We start from the raw sequence: 18,596 nt of genomic DNA, 5'->3' as shown, positions 1-18,596 counted from the left end.
AAATTTATTGGAGTTCTTTGAGGATGTAAAAGCAATGTGGACAAAGGGGGAACCTGTAGATGTGGTGTACTTGGATTTCCAAAAGGCATTTGATAAGGTGCCAGTTCAAAGGTTGCTACACAAGGTAAGAGTTGATGGTGTAGGGGGAGGCATGGATAGAGGATTGGATGGCTAACAGGAAGTAAAAGGTAGGAATCAATTTATTTCATTTTTGGGTTATCAGGATGGAACTAACGGAGTGACATTGACATCAGTGCTGGGACCTCAACTACTTACAATCTATATCAATAGCTTGGATGAAGAGACCAAAGGTATGGTTGCTCAATTCGCCGATGGCACAAAGATAGGTAGGAAAGTAAGTTGTGAAGAGGACATAAGGAGTCTGTAAAGCGTTATAGACAGGTTAGGTGAGTGGGCAAAAAATTGTCAGATGGAGTATAATGTGGGAAAATGTGAACTTGTCTACTTTGGCAGGAAGAATAGAAAAGTAGCATATTGTGTAAATGGAGAGAGATTACAGAACTCTGCAGTGCAGAGGGATCTGGCTGTCCCAGTGTATGAATGACAGAATGTTAGTCTGCAGGTACAGCAGGTGATTGGGAAGACAAATGAAATGTTGGCCTTTATTGCAATGGGAATGGGATATAAAAGTAGGGATGTTTTTCTACAGTTGTGCAGGGTGTTTATTGAGAGCACATCTAGAGTACTGTGTACAGGTTTGGTCTCCTTATTTAAGAAAGGATAGAAGTGTGTTAGAAACAATTCAGAGAAGGGTGACTTGACTGATTCCTGGGATGAGGGGGTTATCCTATGAGGAAAGGTTGGAGAGGCTGGGCCTGTATCCATTGGAGTTTAGAAAAATGAGAGGTGATCTTATTGCGACAGATTAGATTCTGAGGGGACTTGACAGGGTAGATGCTGTGAGGTTGTTTCCCCTTATGGGAGAGACTAGAACTAGGGGGCACAATTTAAAAAAAGGGGTCTCTCATTCAAGATGGAGGTGAGGAGAATTCTTTCTCTCAGAGGGTGGTCAGTCTGTGGAATTCTCTTCCTCAGAGAGCAGTGGAGACAGGGTCACTGAATATTGTCAGCACTGAGTTAGAGAGATTTTTGATTGACGAGGGGGTCAAAGGGTACAGGGGATAGAGAGGAAAGTGGAGCTGAACCACAAACAGGTCAGCCCTGATCTTATCAAATGATGGAGCAGGCTCGAGGGGCCGAATGGCCTACTCCTGCTCCTAAATTGTATGTACTTATGTCAGTGTGTTTGTATGACTGGGTGGCTATAAGATTTGTGTGGGTGAATTGGGTTTCTATTCATGGGGTCTGGCAGCAATACTGGGGAAACAGGGAGGGTTGTAGGGGCTGGAGGAGGTTGGAGACATAGGGAGTGTTGTAGGGGCTGGAGGAGGTTACAGAGATAGGGAGGGTTGTAGGAGCTGTACGAGGCTTTGGAGATAGGGAGTGTTGTTGGGGCTGGAGGAGGTTACAGAGATAGGGATGATTGTAGGGGTGGGGGGAAGTTGGAGGGATAGGGAGGGTTGTAGGTGGTAGAGGAGGTTACAGAGATAGGCAGAGTTTTAGGGGCTGGAGGAGGTTACAGCGATGGGGAGGATTGTGGGGGCTGGAGGAGATTGGAGAGTTAGGGAGGGTTGTTGCTGCTGGAGCAGGTTACAGAGATAGGGAGAGCTGTAGGAGCTGAAGGAGGGTACCGAGAAAGGGAGATTTTTTGGAGTCTGGGGGAAGTTATATAGATAGGGTTTTTTGTAGGGGTCTTGAGGATGTTACAGAGATAGTGAGAGTTGTAGGGGCTTGAGGAGTTTACAGAGATAGGGAGTGATGTAGGGGCAGGAGGACATTTCAGAGATAGGGAGTGTTGTAGGGGTTGGAGGAGGTTTCAGAGATAGGGAGGAGGTGAGGAGGCCATGGAAGGATTTGAAAAGCAGGATGGGGATTATAAAATCGATGTGTTGCCCGACCAGGAGCCAATATAGATCAGTGAGCAACAGGGGTTGCTGGGTACACGAGACTTTGTGTGTGTTAAGACACGGGGACAGCAGATTTTTGGATGTGTTTAAGTTTACGGAAGGAGAAATCTTTGGAATTCTCTCCCCCAGAGAGCTGTGGATGCTCCGTCGCTGAATCCATTCAAGACGGAGATGGATAGATTTTTGGGCGCTAAGCGATAAGGAGGGAAAGCGGAGTCGAGGTAGAGTATCAGCCATGATCGTATAGAATGGGGGAGGGAGACTCGAGGGGCTGAATGGCCTCCTCCTGCTCCTATTTCTGACATCCCTGTGAGGAAAGCAGATTGCCGAGAGGAATGTTGGAATAGTTACAGTCTGGAGGCAGCGAGGGGATGGATGTGGGATTCTGCACGTTCCAAAAGAGATGTAGCAAAAAAAGAATCCAAATGCAACACAACTTGACAATCAATCTTTATTGGGAACTTGCAACATTTTCCTTTCCCTCATTGCAGGTAGTTTCAGGGTTAGGATTCTCCGCTCAGTTTTCAGCCATGACCCTTTGGATCCAGTTGTTGTAGTTACAAACTTTCACAAAGACGCTGGGATGATCCTCCATAGCACAGTCGTAACCCCAGGAAGTAATGCCTTGTAGCTCCCCATTACAGACCACAGGTCCCCCTGAATCTCCCTGCAGCAAAAAAGACATGGAGTGTAATTCGGAGTGAGATAGACAAAGTGATAATCGGATGGTCATCCGTAGCTCCCCCGGGATCCCGGTGTGGGACCCGAGCTCGCTGGGTGGTACTTTGTCCGCACGATCAGGAGGTTGCGGGTCTGAGTATCTGTCCAGAGACCCAAAGGACAAGGCTCAGTGCTGAGGGAGCGCTGCAATGTCGGAGGGTCAGTGCTGAGGGAGCGCTGCACTGTCAGAGGGTCAGTACTGAGGGAGTGCTGCACTGTCGGAGGATCAGTACTGAGGGAGTGCTGCACTGTCGGAGGGTCAGTACTGAGGGAGTGCTGCACTGTCGGAGGGTCAGTGCTGAGGGAGCGCTGCACTGTCGGAGGGTCAGTGCTGAGGGAGCGCAGCACTGTCGGAGGGTAAGTGCTGAGGGAGTGCTGCACTGTCAGAGGGTCAGTACTGAGGGAGTGCTGCATTGTCAGAGGTTCCGTACTAAGGGAGTGCTGCACTGTCGGAGGGTCAGTACTGAGGGAGCACTGCACTGTCAGAGGGTCAGTAATGAGAGCGCGCTGCACTGTCGGAGCGTCTGTACTGAGGGTGCGCTGCAGTGCCAAAGGATCAGTAATGTGGTAGAGATGCACTGTCGTAGGATCATACCGACGGAGTGCTGCACTGTCGGAGGGTCATACTTAGGGAGCGCTGCACTGTCGTAGGATCATACTGAGGGAACGCTGCACTGTCGGAGGGTAATACTGAGGGAGTGCTGCACTGTCAGAGGGTCAGTACTGAGGGAGCGGTGCACTGTCGTAGGGTCATACTGAGGGAGCGCTGCACTGTCGGATGGTCAGTACCTAGGGAGTGCTGCACAGTCGGAGGGTCAGTACCGAGGGAGTGCTGCACTGTCAGAGGGTCAGTACTGAGGGAGTGCTGCATTGTCAGAGGTTCCGTACTAAGGGAGTGCTGCACTGTCGGAGGGTCAGTACTGAGGGAGCACTGCACTGTCAGAGGGTCAGTAATGAGAGCGCGCTGCACTGTCGGAGCGTCTGTACTGAGGGTGCGCTGCAGTGCCAAAGGATCAGTAATGTGGTAGAGATGCACTGTCGTAGGATCATACCGACGGAGTGCTGCACTGTCGGAGGGTCATACTTAGGGAGCGCTGCACTGTCGTAGGATCATACTGAGGGAACGCTGCACTGTCGGAGGGTAATACTGAGGGAGTGCTGCACTGTCGGATGGTCAGTACCTAGGGAGTGCTGCACAGTCGGAGGGTCAGTACCGAGGGAGTGCTGCACTGTCAGATGGTCATACTGAGGGAGCGCTGTACTGTCAGAGGGATAAAGGGGCCAAATTGCCTGCTCCTACGCACCATCAAATTCAGACATTCCCCATCCCTCAGGGAGAGGTAACCTCTGTCTCTCAGCTTGAGACACTTCCTATCGCTCATGGTTTGATTCATTCGGTCTCACCCTGTCGGGCCACTCTTACCTGGCATGTGCTCTGTCCTCCCTCCCAGTATCCTGAGCAGAACATGTTGTCCGTGAAGTAGGGTGGATAAGCTTTGCGGCAATCAGCATCAGGCAGGATGGGCTGATTCAGGCACTGTAGGACTTCGGGATATTGTACTGATGGGGAAAGAAATGAGTCAGCACAGTCCGATCCAAACGTGAGTCTCCTCCTCCCACGTGCAAGCGACTTAATCGATAGTCTTGCTTACTGAGTGTTGTGTACAGAGCTCTGGTTAAAGCATACACTGGGCATTGAATCCAGGTCTGCTCGCCAAGACACAAAGAGATGTTGGGTTACTGTAGTCAGGATGGTGAAGAACCTCGTGGCCAGGAGAAGGAGAGCTCAATATGAAACACTGGTGGCCGTCTAGAGAACTGACAATGTGCAATTGGCAGTGGGACATCCCTTGAGGTAGAAGGGATTAAATTGACAGGCATTTGCCAATCGGCAATTGAACTCTGAATGAGCTCAGCATTTATATCAATGAGAGGTTGCCCTGTTAAAGGGACAGGCCAACTTAATCAGCAGCAGAATAACTCATTGTGCCCATGCGTAGACGGCTATTAACACCACCTTAATAACAACAGCATACTTGAATTTATATAGAACTGTTAACTTTATAAAACATCAAGCTGCTTCATAAGAGCATGAACAAGCTAAATTTGGCATCGGGCTACATAAGGAGATATTAGGGACAGATGACCCAAAGCTCAGTTGAAGGGGTCCGTTTTAAGGAGTATTTTAAAGGGGGAGAAAGAGAGAGAGGTGGAGAGGTTTAGGGAGGGAATTCCAAAGCTTAGGGCCCTAGGCAGCTGAAGGCACGGCCGCCAATGGTGGTGCGATGGGAATCGGGGGATGCTCAAGAGGCCGGAATTGGAGGAGCGCAGAGATAGAGCCATAGAACCATAGAACACTACAGCACAGAAAACAGGCCATTCGGCCCTTCTAGTCTGTGCCGAAATATTATTCCACTAGTCCCATTGACCTGCACCTAGTCCATAACCCTCCAGACGTCTCCCATCCATGTATCTATCTAATTTATTCTTAAAACTTAAGAGTGAGCCCGCATTTAACATGTCAGATGGTAGCTCATTCCACACTCTCACCACTCTCTGAGTGAAGAGGTTCCCCCTAATGTTCCCCCTAAACCTTTCCCCTTTCTCCCTAAAGCAATGCCTTCTCGTGTTTATCTCTCCTGATCTAAGTGGAAAGATCCTACTCGCATTTACTCTGTCTATACCCCTCACAATTTTGTAAACTTCTATCAAATCTCCCCTCATTCTTCTACGCTCCAAGGAATAAAGACCTAACCTGTTTAATCATTCCCTGTAACTCAACTCCTTAAGACCCGGCAACATCCTAGTAAATCTTCTCTGCACTCTCTCAATCTTACTGATATCCTTTCTGTAGTTAGGCGACCAGAACTGCACACAATACTCCAAAGTTGGCCTCACCGATGTCTTATACAACCTCACTATAACATCCCAACTCCTATACTCAATACTTTGATTCATGAAGGCCAGTATGCCAAAAGCTTTCTTTACAACCTTGTCTACCTGTGACGCCACTTTCAGGGAATTATGTATCTGAACTCCCAGATCCCTTTGTTCCTCCGCACTCCTCAGTGCCCTACCACTTACTGTGTATGTCCTACCTTGGTTTGAACTTCCAAAATGTAACACCTCACACTTTTCCGCATTAAATTCCATCTGCCATTTCCTGGCCCATTTTTCCAGTTGGTCCAGATCTCTCTGCAACCTTTGAAAGCCTTCCTCGCTGTCCACAACACCTCCAATCTTAGTGTCATCAGCAAACTTGCTGATCCAATTCACCACATTATCATCCAAACCATTGATATAGACAACAAACAACAATGGTCCCAGCACAGATCCCTGAGGCACACCACTAGTCACAGACCTCCAGTCTGAGAAGCAATCATCCACTACCACTCTCTGTCTTCTCCCACACAGCCAATTTTGAATCCAGATTACAACCTCCCCATGGATACCAAGTGTCTGAACCTTCTGAACTAACCTCCCATGTGGGACCTTGTCAAAGGCCTTACTAAAGTCCATGTAGACAACATCCACAGCCTTTCCTTCATCGGCTTTCTTGGTAACCTCCTCGAAAAACTCTACAAGGTTTGTTAAACACGACCTACCACGCACAAAGCCATGTTGACTATCCTTAATCAGCCCTTGGCTGTCCAAATAATTATATATCTGATCTCTCAGAGATCTCGGAGGGTTGTAGGGGCTGGAGGAGATTACAGAGAAAGGGAGGGTTGTAGAGGCTGGAGGAGGCTACAGGGATAGGGAGTGGTGTAGGGTCTGGAGGAGGTTACAGAGATGCGGACGGTTGTCGGGGCTGGAAGAGGTTACAGAGATAAGGATTGTTGTAAGGCCTGTAGGAGTCTACAGAGATAGGGAAGGTCGTAGGGGCTGGGGGAGGCCACAGAGATGGGGAGGGTTGTAGTGGCTGGAGGAGGTTGCAGAGATAGGGAGTGTTGTAGGGGCCAGAGGAGGTAACAGAGATTGTGAGTGTTGCAGGGGGTCGAGGAGTTTACAGAGATAGGGAGTGTTGTAGGGGCTGGAGAAGGTTACAGAGTTTGGATTTGTTGTAGAGGCTGGAGAAGGTTACAGAGATAGGGAGTGTTGTAGGGACTGGAGGAGGTTACAGCGATAGGGAGGGTTGTACGGGCTGGAGGTGTTCACAGAGATGGGGAGGGTTGTAGGGGCTGGAGGTTTTCACAGAGATGGGGAGGGTTGTAACTGCTGGAGGAGGTTACAGAGATGGGGAGGGTTGTAGGGGCTGGAGGAGTTTACAGAGCTAGGGAGATTTATAGCTGCTGGAGGATGTTGCAGAGATACGGAGGGTTGTATGGGCTGGAGGAGGTTACAGAGATAGAGTGAGTTGTGGAGTTTGGAGGAAGTTACAGAGATGGGGTTTGTTGTAGGTGCTGGAGGAGGTTATAGAGATAGGGAGTGTTATAGGGGCTGGAGGAGGTTACAGAGATAGGGAGTGTTGTAGGGACTGGAGGAGGTTACAGCGATAGGGAGGGTTGTACGGGCTGGAGGAGTTCACAGAGATGGGGAGGGTTGTAGGGGCTGGAGGTGTTCACAGAGATGGGGAGGGTTTTAACTGCTGGAGGAGGTTACAGAGATGGGGAGTGTTGTAGGGGCTGGAGGAGGTCACAGATATGGGGAGGGATTTAGGGGCTGGAGCTGTTCACAGAGTTGGGGAAGGTTGTAACTGCTGGAGGAGCTTACAGAGATAGGGAGGGTTGTAGGGGCTGGAGGATGTTACAGAGATACGGAGGGTTGTATGGGCTGGAGGAGGTTACAGAGATAGAGTGAGTTGTGGAGTTTAGAGGAAGTTACAGAGATGGGGAGTGTTGTAGGGGCTGGAGGAGGTCACAGAAATATGGAGGGTTGTAGGGTCTGGAGGAGGTTACAGAGATAGGGAGTGTTGTAGATGCTGGAGGAGGTTACAGAGATAGGGAGGGTTGTGGGGTCTGGAGGAAGTTACAAAGATAAGGAGAATTGTAGTGGCTGGAGGAGGTTACAGATATGGGGAGGGATGTTCGGGCTAGAGGAGGTTACAGAGATAAGGAGGGATGTAGGGGCTGGAGGAGGTTACAGAGATAGGGAGTTTTGAAGGGGCTGGAGGAGGTTACAGAGATCAGGCAGGTTGTAGTGGCTGGAGGAGGTTACAGCGATAGGGAGGGTTGTTGGGACTAGAGGAGGTCACAGAGATTGGGAGGGTTGTAGGGGCTGGAGGTGTTCACAGAGATGGGGAGGCTTGAGCTGCTGGAGGAGGTTACAGAGATGGGGATGGTTGTAGGGGCTGGAGGATGTTACAGAGATAGGGAGGGTTGCAGGTGCTGGAGGAAGTAACAGAGATAGGGATGGTTGTGGGTGTTCGAGGAGGTTACAGAGATGGGGAGTGTTGTAGGGGCTGGAGGAGGTTGAAGAGATAGGGAGGTTTGTAGGTGCTGTATGAGGTTACAGAGAAAGGGAGAGTTGTAGGTGCTGGAGGAGGTTACAGAGATAGGGAGGGTTGTAGGGGCTGGAGGAGGTTACAGCGATAGGGAGGGTTGTAGGGGCTGGAGGAGGTCACAGAGATGAGGAGGGTTGTAGGGGCTGGAGGTGTTCACAGAGATGGGGAGGGTTGTACCTGCTGGAGGAGGTTACAGAGATGGGTAGGGTTGTAGGGGCTGGAGGATGTTACTGAGATAGGTAGGGTTGTAGGGGCTGGAGGATGTTAGAGGGTTAGGGAGTTTTGTAGGTGCTGGAGGATGTTACAGAGATACGGAGGGTTGTTTGGGCTGGAGGAGGTTACAGAGATAGAGTGAATTGTGGGGGTTGGCGGAGCTTACAGAGATGGGGAGTGTTGTAGGGGCTGTAGCTGGTTGAAGTGATAGGGAGGCTTGTAGGTTCTCGAGGAGATTTCAGAGATGGGGACGGTTGGAGGGGCTAGAAGAGGTTACAGTGATGGGGAGTGTTGTAGGTGCTGTAGGACCTTATAGAGATAGGTTGACTAGTAGGGGCCTGAGTAGGGTACAGAGATAGGGAGTGTTGTAGGGGCTGGAGGAGGTTACAGAGATAGGGAGGGTTGTAGGTGCTGGAGGATGTTGCAGAGATAGGGAGTGTTGTAGGGGCTTGAGAAGGTTACAGTGTTTGGGAGTGTTGTAGGGGCTGGAGAAGGTTACAGAGATAGGGAGTGTTGTAGGGGCTGGAGGAGGTTACAGCGATAGGGAGGGTTGTAGGGGCTGGAGGAGGTCACAGAGATGAGGAGGGTTGTAGGGGCTGGAGGTGTTCACAGAGATGGGGAGGGTTGTACCTGCTGGAGGAGGTTACAGAGATGGGTAGGGTTGTAGGGGCTGGAGGATGTTACTGAGATAGGTAGGGTTGTAGGGGCTGGAGGATGTTAGAGGGTTAGGGAGTTTTGTAGGTGCTGGAGGATGTTACAGAGATACGGAGGGTTGTTTGGGCTGGAGGAGGTTACAGAGATAGAGTGAATTGTGGGGGTTGGCGGAGCTTACAGAGATGGGGTGTGTTGTAGGGGCTGTAGCTGGTTGAAATGATAGGGAGGCTTGTAGGTTCTCGAGGAGATTTCAGAGATAGGGACGGTTGGAGGGGCTAGAAGAGGTTACAGAGATAGGGAGTGTTGTAGGGGCTGGAGGAGGTTATAGGGATAGGGAAGGTTGAAGGGGCTGGAGGAATTTTAAAATCAATATGTTGCTAACCAGGAGCCAATGCTGGTCAGTGAGCACCAGAGATGATAGGTGAGTGGGACTCAGTGCGAGTTAAGACACGGGCAGCAGAGGTTCGGATGACCTCAAGTTTACGGAGGGTAGAACGTGGGAGAACAGTCAGGGATTTGTCGGAATAGCCGCATCTGGGGGCAATGCTGGATTGGATGAGGGTTTCAGCAGTAGCTGAGATGAGACGAAACGGGGTCGGGGTGAAGCCGGGCAATGTTGCGGAGGTGGAAATAGGAATGGTTTGACAGTGAGCCAATCTGGGGGTCAAACATGTCCACCCCCACATCAGCATTTCAGTATATCTGTGATCATACCTGCCGCTCCCAGGAGCAGGGTGATGAGGAAAGCCTACATCTTACAGCTTATCCCAGCGCAGGTAATGATCCCAGTGAAGCCCCTGTCCTTTTTATATGTGGCTTAAAGTGACAATCCCAGCAATCGTACGTGGCCAATGATTATTGATCTCCAAGGCCTCATTTGAGAAGCGAATTCTGGAAGGAGAGACGCTTGTAGCTGTTGACCTCAGGTCTGTATTGATACGTTGTCCAGGCACAAACCCTGAATCATTCACATTACTGGACAATCAATCTCCATTACTGGACAATCAATCACCATTACTGGATAATCAATCACCTTTACTGGATAATCAATCACCATTACTGGACAATCAATCTCCATTACTGGACAATCAATCACCATTACTGGACAATCAATCACCATTACTGGACAATCAATCTCCATTACTGGACAATCAATCACCATTACTGGACAATCAATCTCCATTACTGGACAATCAATCACCATTACTGGACAATCAATCACCATTACTGGACACTCAATAATCATTCCTGGACACGTCCACCCTATACGTCAATTACGACAGAAACTTGAATTCTGATAGCGCCTTGGACAAAGTGAAATGTCCCCCCACCACCGAGGTGCTTCGCGGGGATGTGATGAGGCAAAAAGGTGCAGCCCACAAGGGATGGAGGGTCCCTGTGTGACACATCTACCGTCAGTGTCCGCAGCTCGAGGAACTCCAGCTCAGAGACTAATGAGCTGGAGTCCGGGCTTTGGACTCTGCGATGCATCTAGGGTGCAGGAGGTGGAGAGGTGTGGTCACCTGGATTGTGTTGTCCCCAGAGGCGGTCACAGCCCTTAGGCTGGAGTCCTCTGATTGGGTCAGTGCTCAGGGCTGGAGGGCGTGACTGCGGGTGAGGCAGGCTTTGGGGCCGAGGAGGTAGTAGTGGGGGGGTCCTGTTCCCTTTGCACTTGTCCAACAGGCTCGAGGCCCTTGCAGCTGGTCAGGATGAAAGTGGGGGCTGCAGTGCTGACCAAGGCATCATGCTGCAGGAAGCCATTCAAGTGGAGGGAGGTGGGGTGTAAATAGGAATGTAATGATCGTGGGTGGACTGTTCGGTGAGGAGAATGGAGAGAGTTCTCTGTGAACGGTTGTGTTGCCTGCTCGGTTCCAGGCTTAAGGGCAGCTCCTCGGGTCTGGAGAGGAACCTGGAGTGGGAGAGGAAGGACCCAGTGGTCGTGGTCCGCGTGGGTACCAATGGCATCGGCAGGACTTCTGAGGGAGTATGAGCAGCTGTGGCTTAAACTGAAAAGCAGAACCACAAAGGCACTAATCTCTGGGTTACTATCTGATCCGCGAGCACATTGGCATGGGGCAAATAAGGTCAGGGAGTTTATTATTCATGATAATAATAATAGCAACAATGAGAAAATAATGGGGAATACGGAAATGGTAGACGCATTAAACAGATATTTTGTGTCTCTCTTCAGTGTAGAAAACACAAATAACATCCCAGGAATGCTTGTAAATCGAGTGGTGAAAGGGAGGGAGGAACTTACACAGTTTTAGTCACCAGAGAAAGGGAACTGAGAAAATGATTAAAATTAAAAGCTGACAAGTTCCCAAGTTCTAATAGACTTCATCCTTGGGTCTCAAAAGAAGTAGCTGCTGAGATAGGTGACGCATTGGTTGTAATTTTCCCTAATTCCCTAGATTCAGGAAAGGTCCCATGAGATTGGAAAATAGTAAATGTGTCTCCTCTATTCAGGAAAGGAAGGAGACAGAGAGCAGGAAACTGCAGGCCAGTTAGCTTAACATCTGTCAGAAGGAAATGTTAGAATCTATTATTAAGGGGGTTATTGCAGGGCACTTGGAAAAATGTGAGGCAGAGTCAACATGGTTTTGTGAAAGGGAAATTGTGTTTGACAAATTTATTGGAGTTCTTTGAGGATGTAACAAGCAATGTGGACAAAGAGGGAACCTGTAGATGTGGTGCACTTGGATTTCCAAAAGGCATTTGATAAGGTGCCAGTTCAAAGGTTGCTACACAAGGTAAGAGTTGATGGTGTAGGGGGAGGCATGGATAGAGGATTGGATGGCTCACAGGAAGTAAAAGGTAGGGATCAATTTATTTCATTTTAGGGTTATCAGGATGTAACTAGCGGAGTGCCATTGACATCAGTGCTGGGACCTCAACTACTTACAATCCATATCAATAGCTTGGATGAAGAGACCAAAGGTATGGTTGCTAAATTAGCCGATGGCACAAAGATAGGTAGGAAAGTAAGTTGTGAAGAGGACATAAGGAGTCTGAAAAGCATTATCGACAGGTTAAGTGAGTGGGCAAAAAATTGTCAGATGGAGTATAATGTAGGAAAATGTGACCTTGTCCACTTTGGCAGGAAGAATAGAAAAGTAGCATATTGTATAAATGGAGAGAGATGACGGAACTCTGCAGTGCAGAGGGATCTGGGTGTCCTGGTGTATGAATGACAGAATGTTTGTCTGCAGGTACAGCAGGTGATTGGGAAGGCAAATGAAATGTTGGCTTTTATTGCAAGGGGAATGGGATATAAAAGTAGGGATGTTTTTCTACAGTTGTGCAGGGTGTTGGTGAGAGCACATCTGGAGTATTGTGTACAGCTTTGGTCTCCTTATTTAAGAAAGGATAGAAGTGTGTTAGAAGCAATTCAGAGAAGGGTGACTTGACTGATTCCTGGGATGAGGGGGTTATCCTATGAGGAAAGGTTGGAGAGGCTGGGCCTGTATCCATTGGAGTTTAGAAGAATGAGAGGTGATCTTATTGCGACAGATCAGATTCTGAGGGGTCCTGACAGGGTGGATACTGAGAGGATGTTTCCCCTTGTGGGAGAGACTAGAACTAGGGGGCACAATTTTAAAAAAGGGGTCTCTCATTCAAGATGGAGGTGAGGAGAATTCTTTCTCTCAGAGGGTGGTCAGTCTGTGGAATTCTCTTCCTCAGAGAGCAGTGGAGACAGGGTCACTGAATATATTCAAGACTGAGTTAGAGAGATTTTTGATTGACGAGGGGGTCAAAGGGTACAGGGGGTAGAGAGGAAAGTGGAGCTGAACCACAAACAGGTCAGCCATGATCTTATCAAATGATGGAGCAGGCTCGAGGGGCCGAATAGCCTACTCCTGCTCCTAAATTGTATGTACTTATGTCAGTATGTTTGTATGACTGGGTGGCTGTAAGATTTGTGTGGGAGAATTGGCTTTCTATTCATGGGGTCTGGCAGCAGTACTGGGGAAACGGGGAGGGTTGAGGGGCTGGAGGAGGTTACAGAGATAGGGAGGGTTGTAGGGGCTGGAGGAGGTTACAGAGATAGGGGGGGTTGTAGGGGCTGGAGGAGGTTACAGAGATAGGGAGGGTTGTAGAGGCTGGAGGAGGGACCAGATATAGGGAGTTTTGTAGGGGCTGGAGGAATTTTAAAATCAATATGTTGCTAACCAGGAGCCAATGCTGGTCAGTGAGCACCAGAGATGATAGGTGAGTGGGACTCAGTGCGATTTAAGACACGGGCAGCAGAGGTTCGGATGACCTCAAGTTTACGGAGGGTAGAACCTTCTGACTCAATGGCGAGTGTGCTATGAACTGAGCCACAGATGACACCTCCAATTGGCAGTGGAACATCCCTTGAGGTAGAAGGGATTAAATTGACAGGCATTTGCCAATCGGCAATTGAACTCTGAATGAGCTCAGCATTTCGATCAATGAGAGGTTGCCCTGTTAAAGGGACAGGCCAACTTAATCAGCAGCAGAATAACTCATTGTGCCCACGCATAGACTGCTATTAACACCACCTTAATAACAACAGCATACTTGAATTTATATAGAACTGTTAACTTTATAAAACATCCCAAGCTGCTTCATAAGAGCATGAACAAGCTAAATTTGGCATCGGGCTACATAAGGAGATATTAGGGACAGATGACCCAAAGCTCAGTTAAAGGGTCCGTTTTAAGGAGTATTTTAAAGGGGGAGAAAGAGAGAGAGGTGGAGAGGTTTAGGGAGGGAATTCCAGAGCTTAGGGCCCCAGGCAGCTGAAGGCACGGCCGCCAATGGTGGAGCGATGGGAATCGGGGGATGCTCAAGAGGTTGGAATTGGAGGAGCGCAGAGATCTCGGAGGATTGTAGGGTTTCGAGTAGGTTACAGAGAAAGGGAGGGTTGTAGGGGTGGGAGGAGTTTACAGAGATAGGCAGGGTTGTAGGGGCTGGAGGAGGTTACAGAGATAGGGAGTGTGGTAGGGGTTGGAGGACGTTACAGAGATATGGAAGGTTGTAGGGGCTGGAGGAGGTTATAGAGATGGGGTTGTAGGGACTGGAGGAGGTTACAGAGATAGGGTTGTAGGGCTCGAGGAGGTTACAGAGATCATGATGTTTGTAGTGGCTTGAGGAGGTTACAGAGATGTGGTTGTAGGGCTTGAGGAGGTTACAGAGATCAGGAGGGTTGTTGGGGCTGGAGGAGGTTACAGAGAAAAGCAGGGTTGTTGGGGTGGAGGAGTTTACAGAGATAGGGAGGGTTGTAGGAGCTGGAGGAGGTTACGGAGATAGGATTATTTGGAGGGGCTGGAGTAGGTTACAGAGATAGGGATTGTGGTAGGGGTTGGAGGAGGTTACAGAGATCGGCAGGGTTGTAGGGGCTGGAGGTGGTTATAGAGATGGGCTTGTTGGGGCTGGAGGAGGTTACAGCGATAGGGTTGTAGGGCTTGAGGAGGTTACAGAAATCAGGATGGTTGTAGGGGCTTGAGGAGGTTACAGGGATGGGGTTGTAGGGGCTTGAGGAGGTTACAGAGATGTAGTTGTCGGGGCTGGAGGAGGTTACAGAGATAGGGTTGTAGGGTTTGAGGAGGTTACAGAGATCAGGATGGTTGTAGGGGCTGGAGGAGGTTACAAAGATAGGGAGGGAAAAGGCATGGAGGGATTTTAAAACAAAGGTGTTATTGCTAAAATCAAGCTTAATTGGGTCTGGGTGTGGGGCTGTGAGCACAGGTTATGGGACTAATGTGGAGAGACTGGAGAAGCTGGGATTGTTCTCCTTAGGGCAGAGAAGGTTAAGAGGGAGATTGAATCGAGATGTTCAAAACCATGAGGGGTTTGGATAGAGTCAATAAGGAGAAACTGTTTCCAGCGGCAGGAGTGTCGGTAACCAGAGGGACTCAGATTGAAGAGAATCGGGAAAAGAACCAGAGGGGGAGATGAGGAGAATTATTTTTTTTGACACAGCGAGTTGTTGTGATCTGGAAGGCGCTGCCTGAAAGGGCGGTGGAAGCAGATTCAATAGGAACTTTCCAAAGGGGGAATTGGAGAAATACTTGAAGGGAGGGAAATTATAGGGCTATGTGGGAAAGAGCAGGGGGAGAGTGGGGACTCATTAGATAGATCCTTCAAAGAGCCGGCACATTTCTAGTAAATGTCTGCAATTGTCTCCAAAGCTGGGACAGGTCTCCAGGGAGCAGTGATGTCTACATTTCAGTTATGCCTGGAAAGTGAAGTATTATTGCTTGATCGCACATTCCAACACCCCCCACTGCCCTCCCACCCACCATCCCCTCAAACCAGCGCAGTATTCATTCAGGTTCTAACCAACAGCCCCCCAACCCCAACTCGCCTTCCCACTCCCCCCTCCACCAACCCCTCACCACCCCGGCCCTCCTTACCTCCGTTAATCACGAGATTCCCCCATCCAGAGGTGATGCATCCAGTCCCGGCTGTGGCACACTGGCTGGGCAGCGGGATGGGCCTGACGTACCGGTCGAATTTGGCGGGCCAGGCGAGTTTGAGCAGCATGATGTCGTTGTTGAAGTTCATGTGGTCGAACCTGGGGTGCACGATGGCCGAGGCCACTTGGATTCGCTGCTCCGTCCCCTCGGGGTGAGAGAGGTTGTGTTCGCCCAGATGCGCCACGAGGATGCTGGCCCTGGGCAATCAGAGGAGAAGTGCTCAACACTGTCATTTCCCCACTTCCTGTTTCCCGGAAGCCGCCGAATGGTTATCGCGCAGCTGGAGGCCATTCAGCTTGTCGTGTCCCTGTTGGCCCTCTGAAAGAGCAACTCACCTAAACCCATCCCCCCTGTCCTTTCCCCGTAACCCTGCAAATGTTTCCCCTTCGGATAACAACCTGATTCCCTTTCGAAAGCCTCGATTGAACCTGCCTCCCTCAAACTCTCCGGCAGTGCTTTCCAGATCCTAGCCACTCGCAGGGTGAAAAAGCTTCTCCTCATGTCTCCGTTGCTTCTTTTAATAATCCCCTTAAATCTGTGCCCCTCTGGTTCTCGATCCTTCCCCCCAATGGGAACGGTTTCTCCCTCTCTACCCAGTCCAGACCCCTCGTGATTTTGAACCCCTCTATCAAATCTCCTCTCCACCTTCTCTTCTCCAAGGAGAGACATACATACAAACATACACAAACATACAAACATACACAAACATACAAACATACACCAACATACAAACATACACAAACATACAAACATACACAAACATACATACAAGCTTACATATTCCCCAAGGAGAACAGTCCCAGCTCCTCCACTCTCTCCACATTAATTGAAGTTCCTCATCCCTGGATCCATTCTCATGAATCCTTACTGCTCTCTCTCTAATGCCTTCACATCCTTCCTAAAGTGTGGTGCCCAGAGCTGGACACAATCCTCCAGCTGAGGCTGAAGCCCGTGTTTTGTATCTGCTGCTCCTCTTTGGCTTGCTCCTTCCTTTCACTTTGACCCCTGTTTTAATCATTAATTTTGGGTCCTTCCTGCCAACAAGAATAAGAAAAGAATGTAGAGGAGGCCAGTGTCAAACTGCCCCCACACTACCCGGGCATTAGTCATCTGGAGTTTTGCCTTTTTTTGGAGGTTTTTGGGGGATGATGAAGTTTCTATATAGCGTTTTTGGAGGGTGAGTGCACATATTGTGATACAGAAAGTATGAGAAATGTCTGCAAGAGAACCCTTATTACTCCATCATTGTTTATATGTGTGCGCTGTAAGATTGTATGCTTGGACATCTGTATGTTCATGTTTTTGTCTCTGTATCATTCAGTGTTGATCTGTGTATGATTGTATATGTTTGTATGTATGTTTGTCTATGTTTGTATGTTTATGAGTGTTTGTGTGTGTTTGTGACTGTTCGTATGTTTGTGAATGATTGTCTGTATGTTTGAGTATATTCGTGTGTGTTTGTATGTATGTTTGTGTATATTTGTGTGTGTTTGTATGTATGTTTGAGTATGTTTTTATGTATGTTTGTCTATATTTCTATGTTTGTGCATGTTTGTGAGTGTTCGTATGTTTGTGCATGTTTGCATGTTTGTGCATGCTTGTATGTATGTTTGTATGTTTGTGTACGCTTGTATGTATGTTTGAGTGTGTGTGTATGTTTGTGTATGTTTGCATGTATGCATGCTTGTGTATGTTTGTGGGTCTTTGTATGTTCATGCATGTCTGTGTATGTATGTATGTATGTATGTGAGTGTTGGTATGTTTATGTATGTTTGTGAGTGTTTGTATGTTTATGTATGTTTTTATGTTTGCTTGTTGGTGTGATCATCTCTGGACTTACGGTTGGTAACAATGAGCAGCTGACACTATCCAATGGTCGTTTATCAGGGAGCCCCCACACCAGCGATTCCCATTATAGGTCAGAAAAACCTGCCAGGGCATAGAGTGAGGATAACAATTCTGGCCGTTAATGATCTTCACATTCGCAGGAGCAGCAGCTGAGTAAAGAAAAATACAGAGAGTGAGGGTCATCATCTGATTGCACACACGCACCCACAGTCACACACACACACTTACACACAATCACACACAAACACACACACACTTACACAGTCACACACACGTCCACGCTTACACACAATCACACACACACAAATACACACACTTACAAAATCACACACATACTTATACACACAGTCACACAAGTATGCACACACACACACACAGTCACACACACACAAATACGCACACGCACACAGTCACTCACACACATAGTCACTCACACACACAGTCACTCACACACACAGTCACTCACACACACAGTCACTCACATTCACACACACAGACACACAGTCACACAGTCACACAGTCACACACTTACACACACCCACAGTCACACACACCCGCACACAAAAACACACTTACACACAGCCACAGAATCTCACATACACACAAATAAACACACTTACACACAATCACACACATGCAAAGTCACACACACACACACACACAAATACACACAAATACACACATACACACAAAGACGCAAACACAAACAAATACACACACACATGCACCCAGTCACACACATGTGCAAATAAACACACTTACACACACACACACGCACACACACAGTCACACTCACACACAAATTAACACACACACACGCACACACACAGTCACACTCTCATCCACACTCAGACACACCCACACACGATACATACACTTGGACACAGTCACACACACACAAATACACACACTTACACACAGTCAGACAGAAATAAAAACACAATCACACACACACACACACCCACACACCCAGTCTCACACGTGCAGGCACATAAACGCACACACACATATATACACACACACAAATACACACACCCATACACATGGACACTCACTCACACACACACGTACACACTTATATTCAGACACACGCACACAAACACACACACACTCACAAACGTACACGCACACACAAACACACATACGTTCTCTCACAAACACATACACACAATCACATACACACACACAAATACACACACCCACACCTCTACATGTACACATACACACAGAGACACACACACACACAAAAACATTCACTCAAACACATACACACGCTTGCATATG

At 48.5% G+C, this 18,596-nt stretch overlaps 1 protein-coding gene and 2 long non-coding RNA genes across 3 annotated transcripts in view; 1 reads left to right on the top strand and 2 right to left on the bottom strand.

The window, feature by feature from the left end:
• The window catches only part of LOC144671631 (uncharacterized), a 95,807-nt gene that overhangs the window by 23,406 nt on the left and 53,805 nt on the right, over positions 1–18,596 (bottom strand). The window lies entirely within an intron of this gene.
• LOC144671608 (trypsin-like) lies at positions 2,441–17,498 on the bottom strand. The gene is made up of 4 exons (XM_078533624.1): positions 17,305–17,498; positions 15,402–15,661; positions 4,132–4,268; positions 2,441–2,655 (listed from the first exon to the last, which is right to left on the bottom strand). The coding sequence occupies exons 1-4, from the start codon at positions 17,496–17,498 to the stop codon at positions 2,506–2,508; spliced, it is 741 nt and encodes a 246-aa protein (XP_078389750.1). The 3' UTR covers positions 2,441–2,505.
• LOC144671632 (uncharacterized) overlaps positions 3,637–18,596 on the top strand; it is a 408,427-nt gene continuing 393,467 nt past the window's right edge. The window contains exon 1 of the long non-coding RNA XR_013573972.1: positions 3,637–3,654. This is a non-coding gene — a long non-coding RNA (uncharacterized LOC144671632). The remainder of the gene's footprint in view (positions 3,655–18,596) is intronic.

Source organism: Cetorhinus maximus, chromosome 33 (assembly GCF_964194155.1).
Source record: "Cetorhinus maximus chromosome 33, sCetMax3.hap1.1, whole genome shotgun sequence".
Taxonomy (NCBI): Eukaryota; Metazoa; Chordata; class Chondrichthyes; order Lamniformes; family Cetorhinidae; genus Cetorhinus; species Cetorhinus maximus.
The sequence above is the reverse complement of the archived record's forward strand: the minus strand, read 5'-3'. Positions and strand labels throughout refer to the sequence as shown.

What these genes read in the sequence shown, in the direction of transcription:
- LOC144671608 (XM_078533624.1), bottom strand. Translation starts at nt 17,498, where the DNA reads ATGATGACCCTCACTCTCTGTATTTTTCTTTACTCAGCTGCTGCTCCT. An exon ending in GCTGCTCATTGTTACCAACC is followed by an intron (nt 15,662 to 17,304) that starts GTAAGTCCAGAG and finishes CTGATTGCCCAG; the next exon opens with GGCCAGCATCCTCGTGGCGC. An exon ending in GAGGACAGAGCACATGCCAG is followed by an intron (nt 2,656 to 4,131) that starts GTAAGAGTGGCC and finishes TTTTTGCTGCAG; the next exon opens with GGAGATTCAGGGGGACCTGT.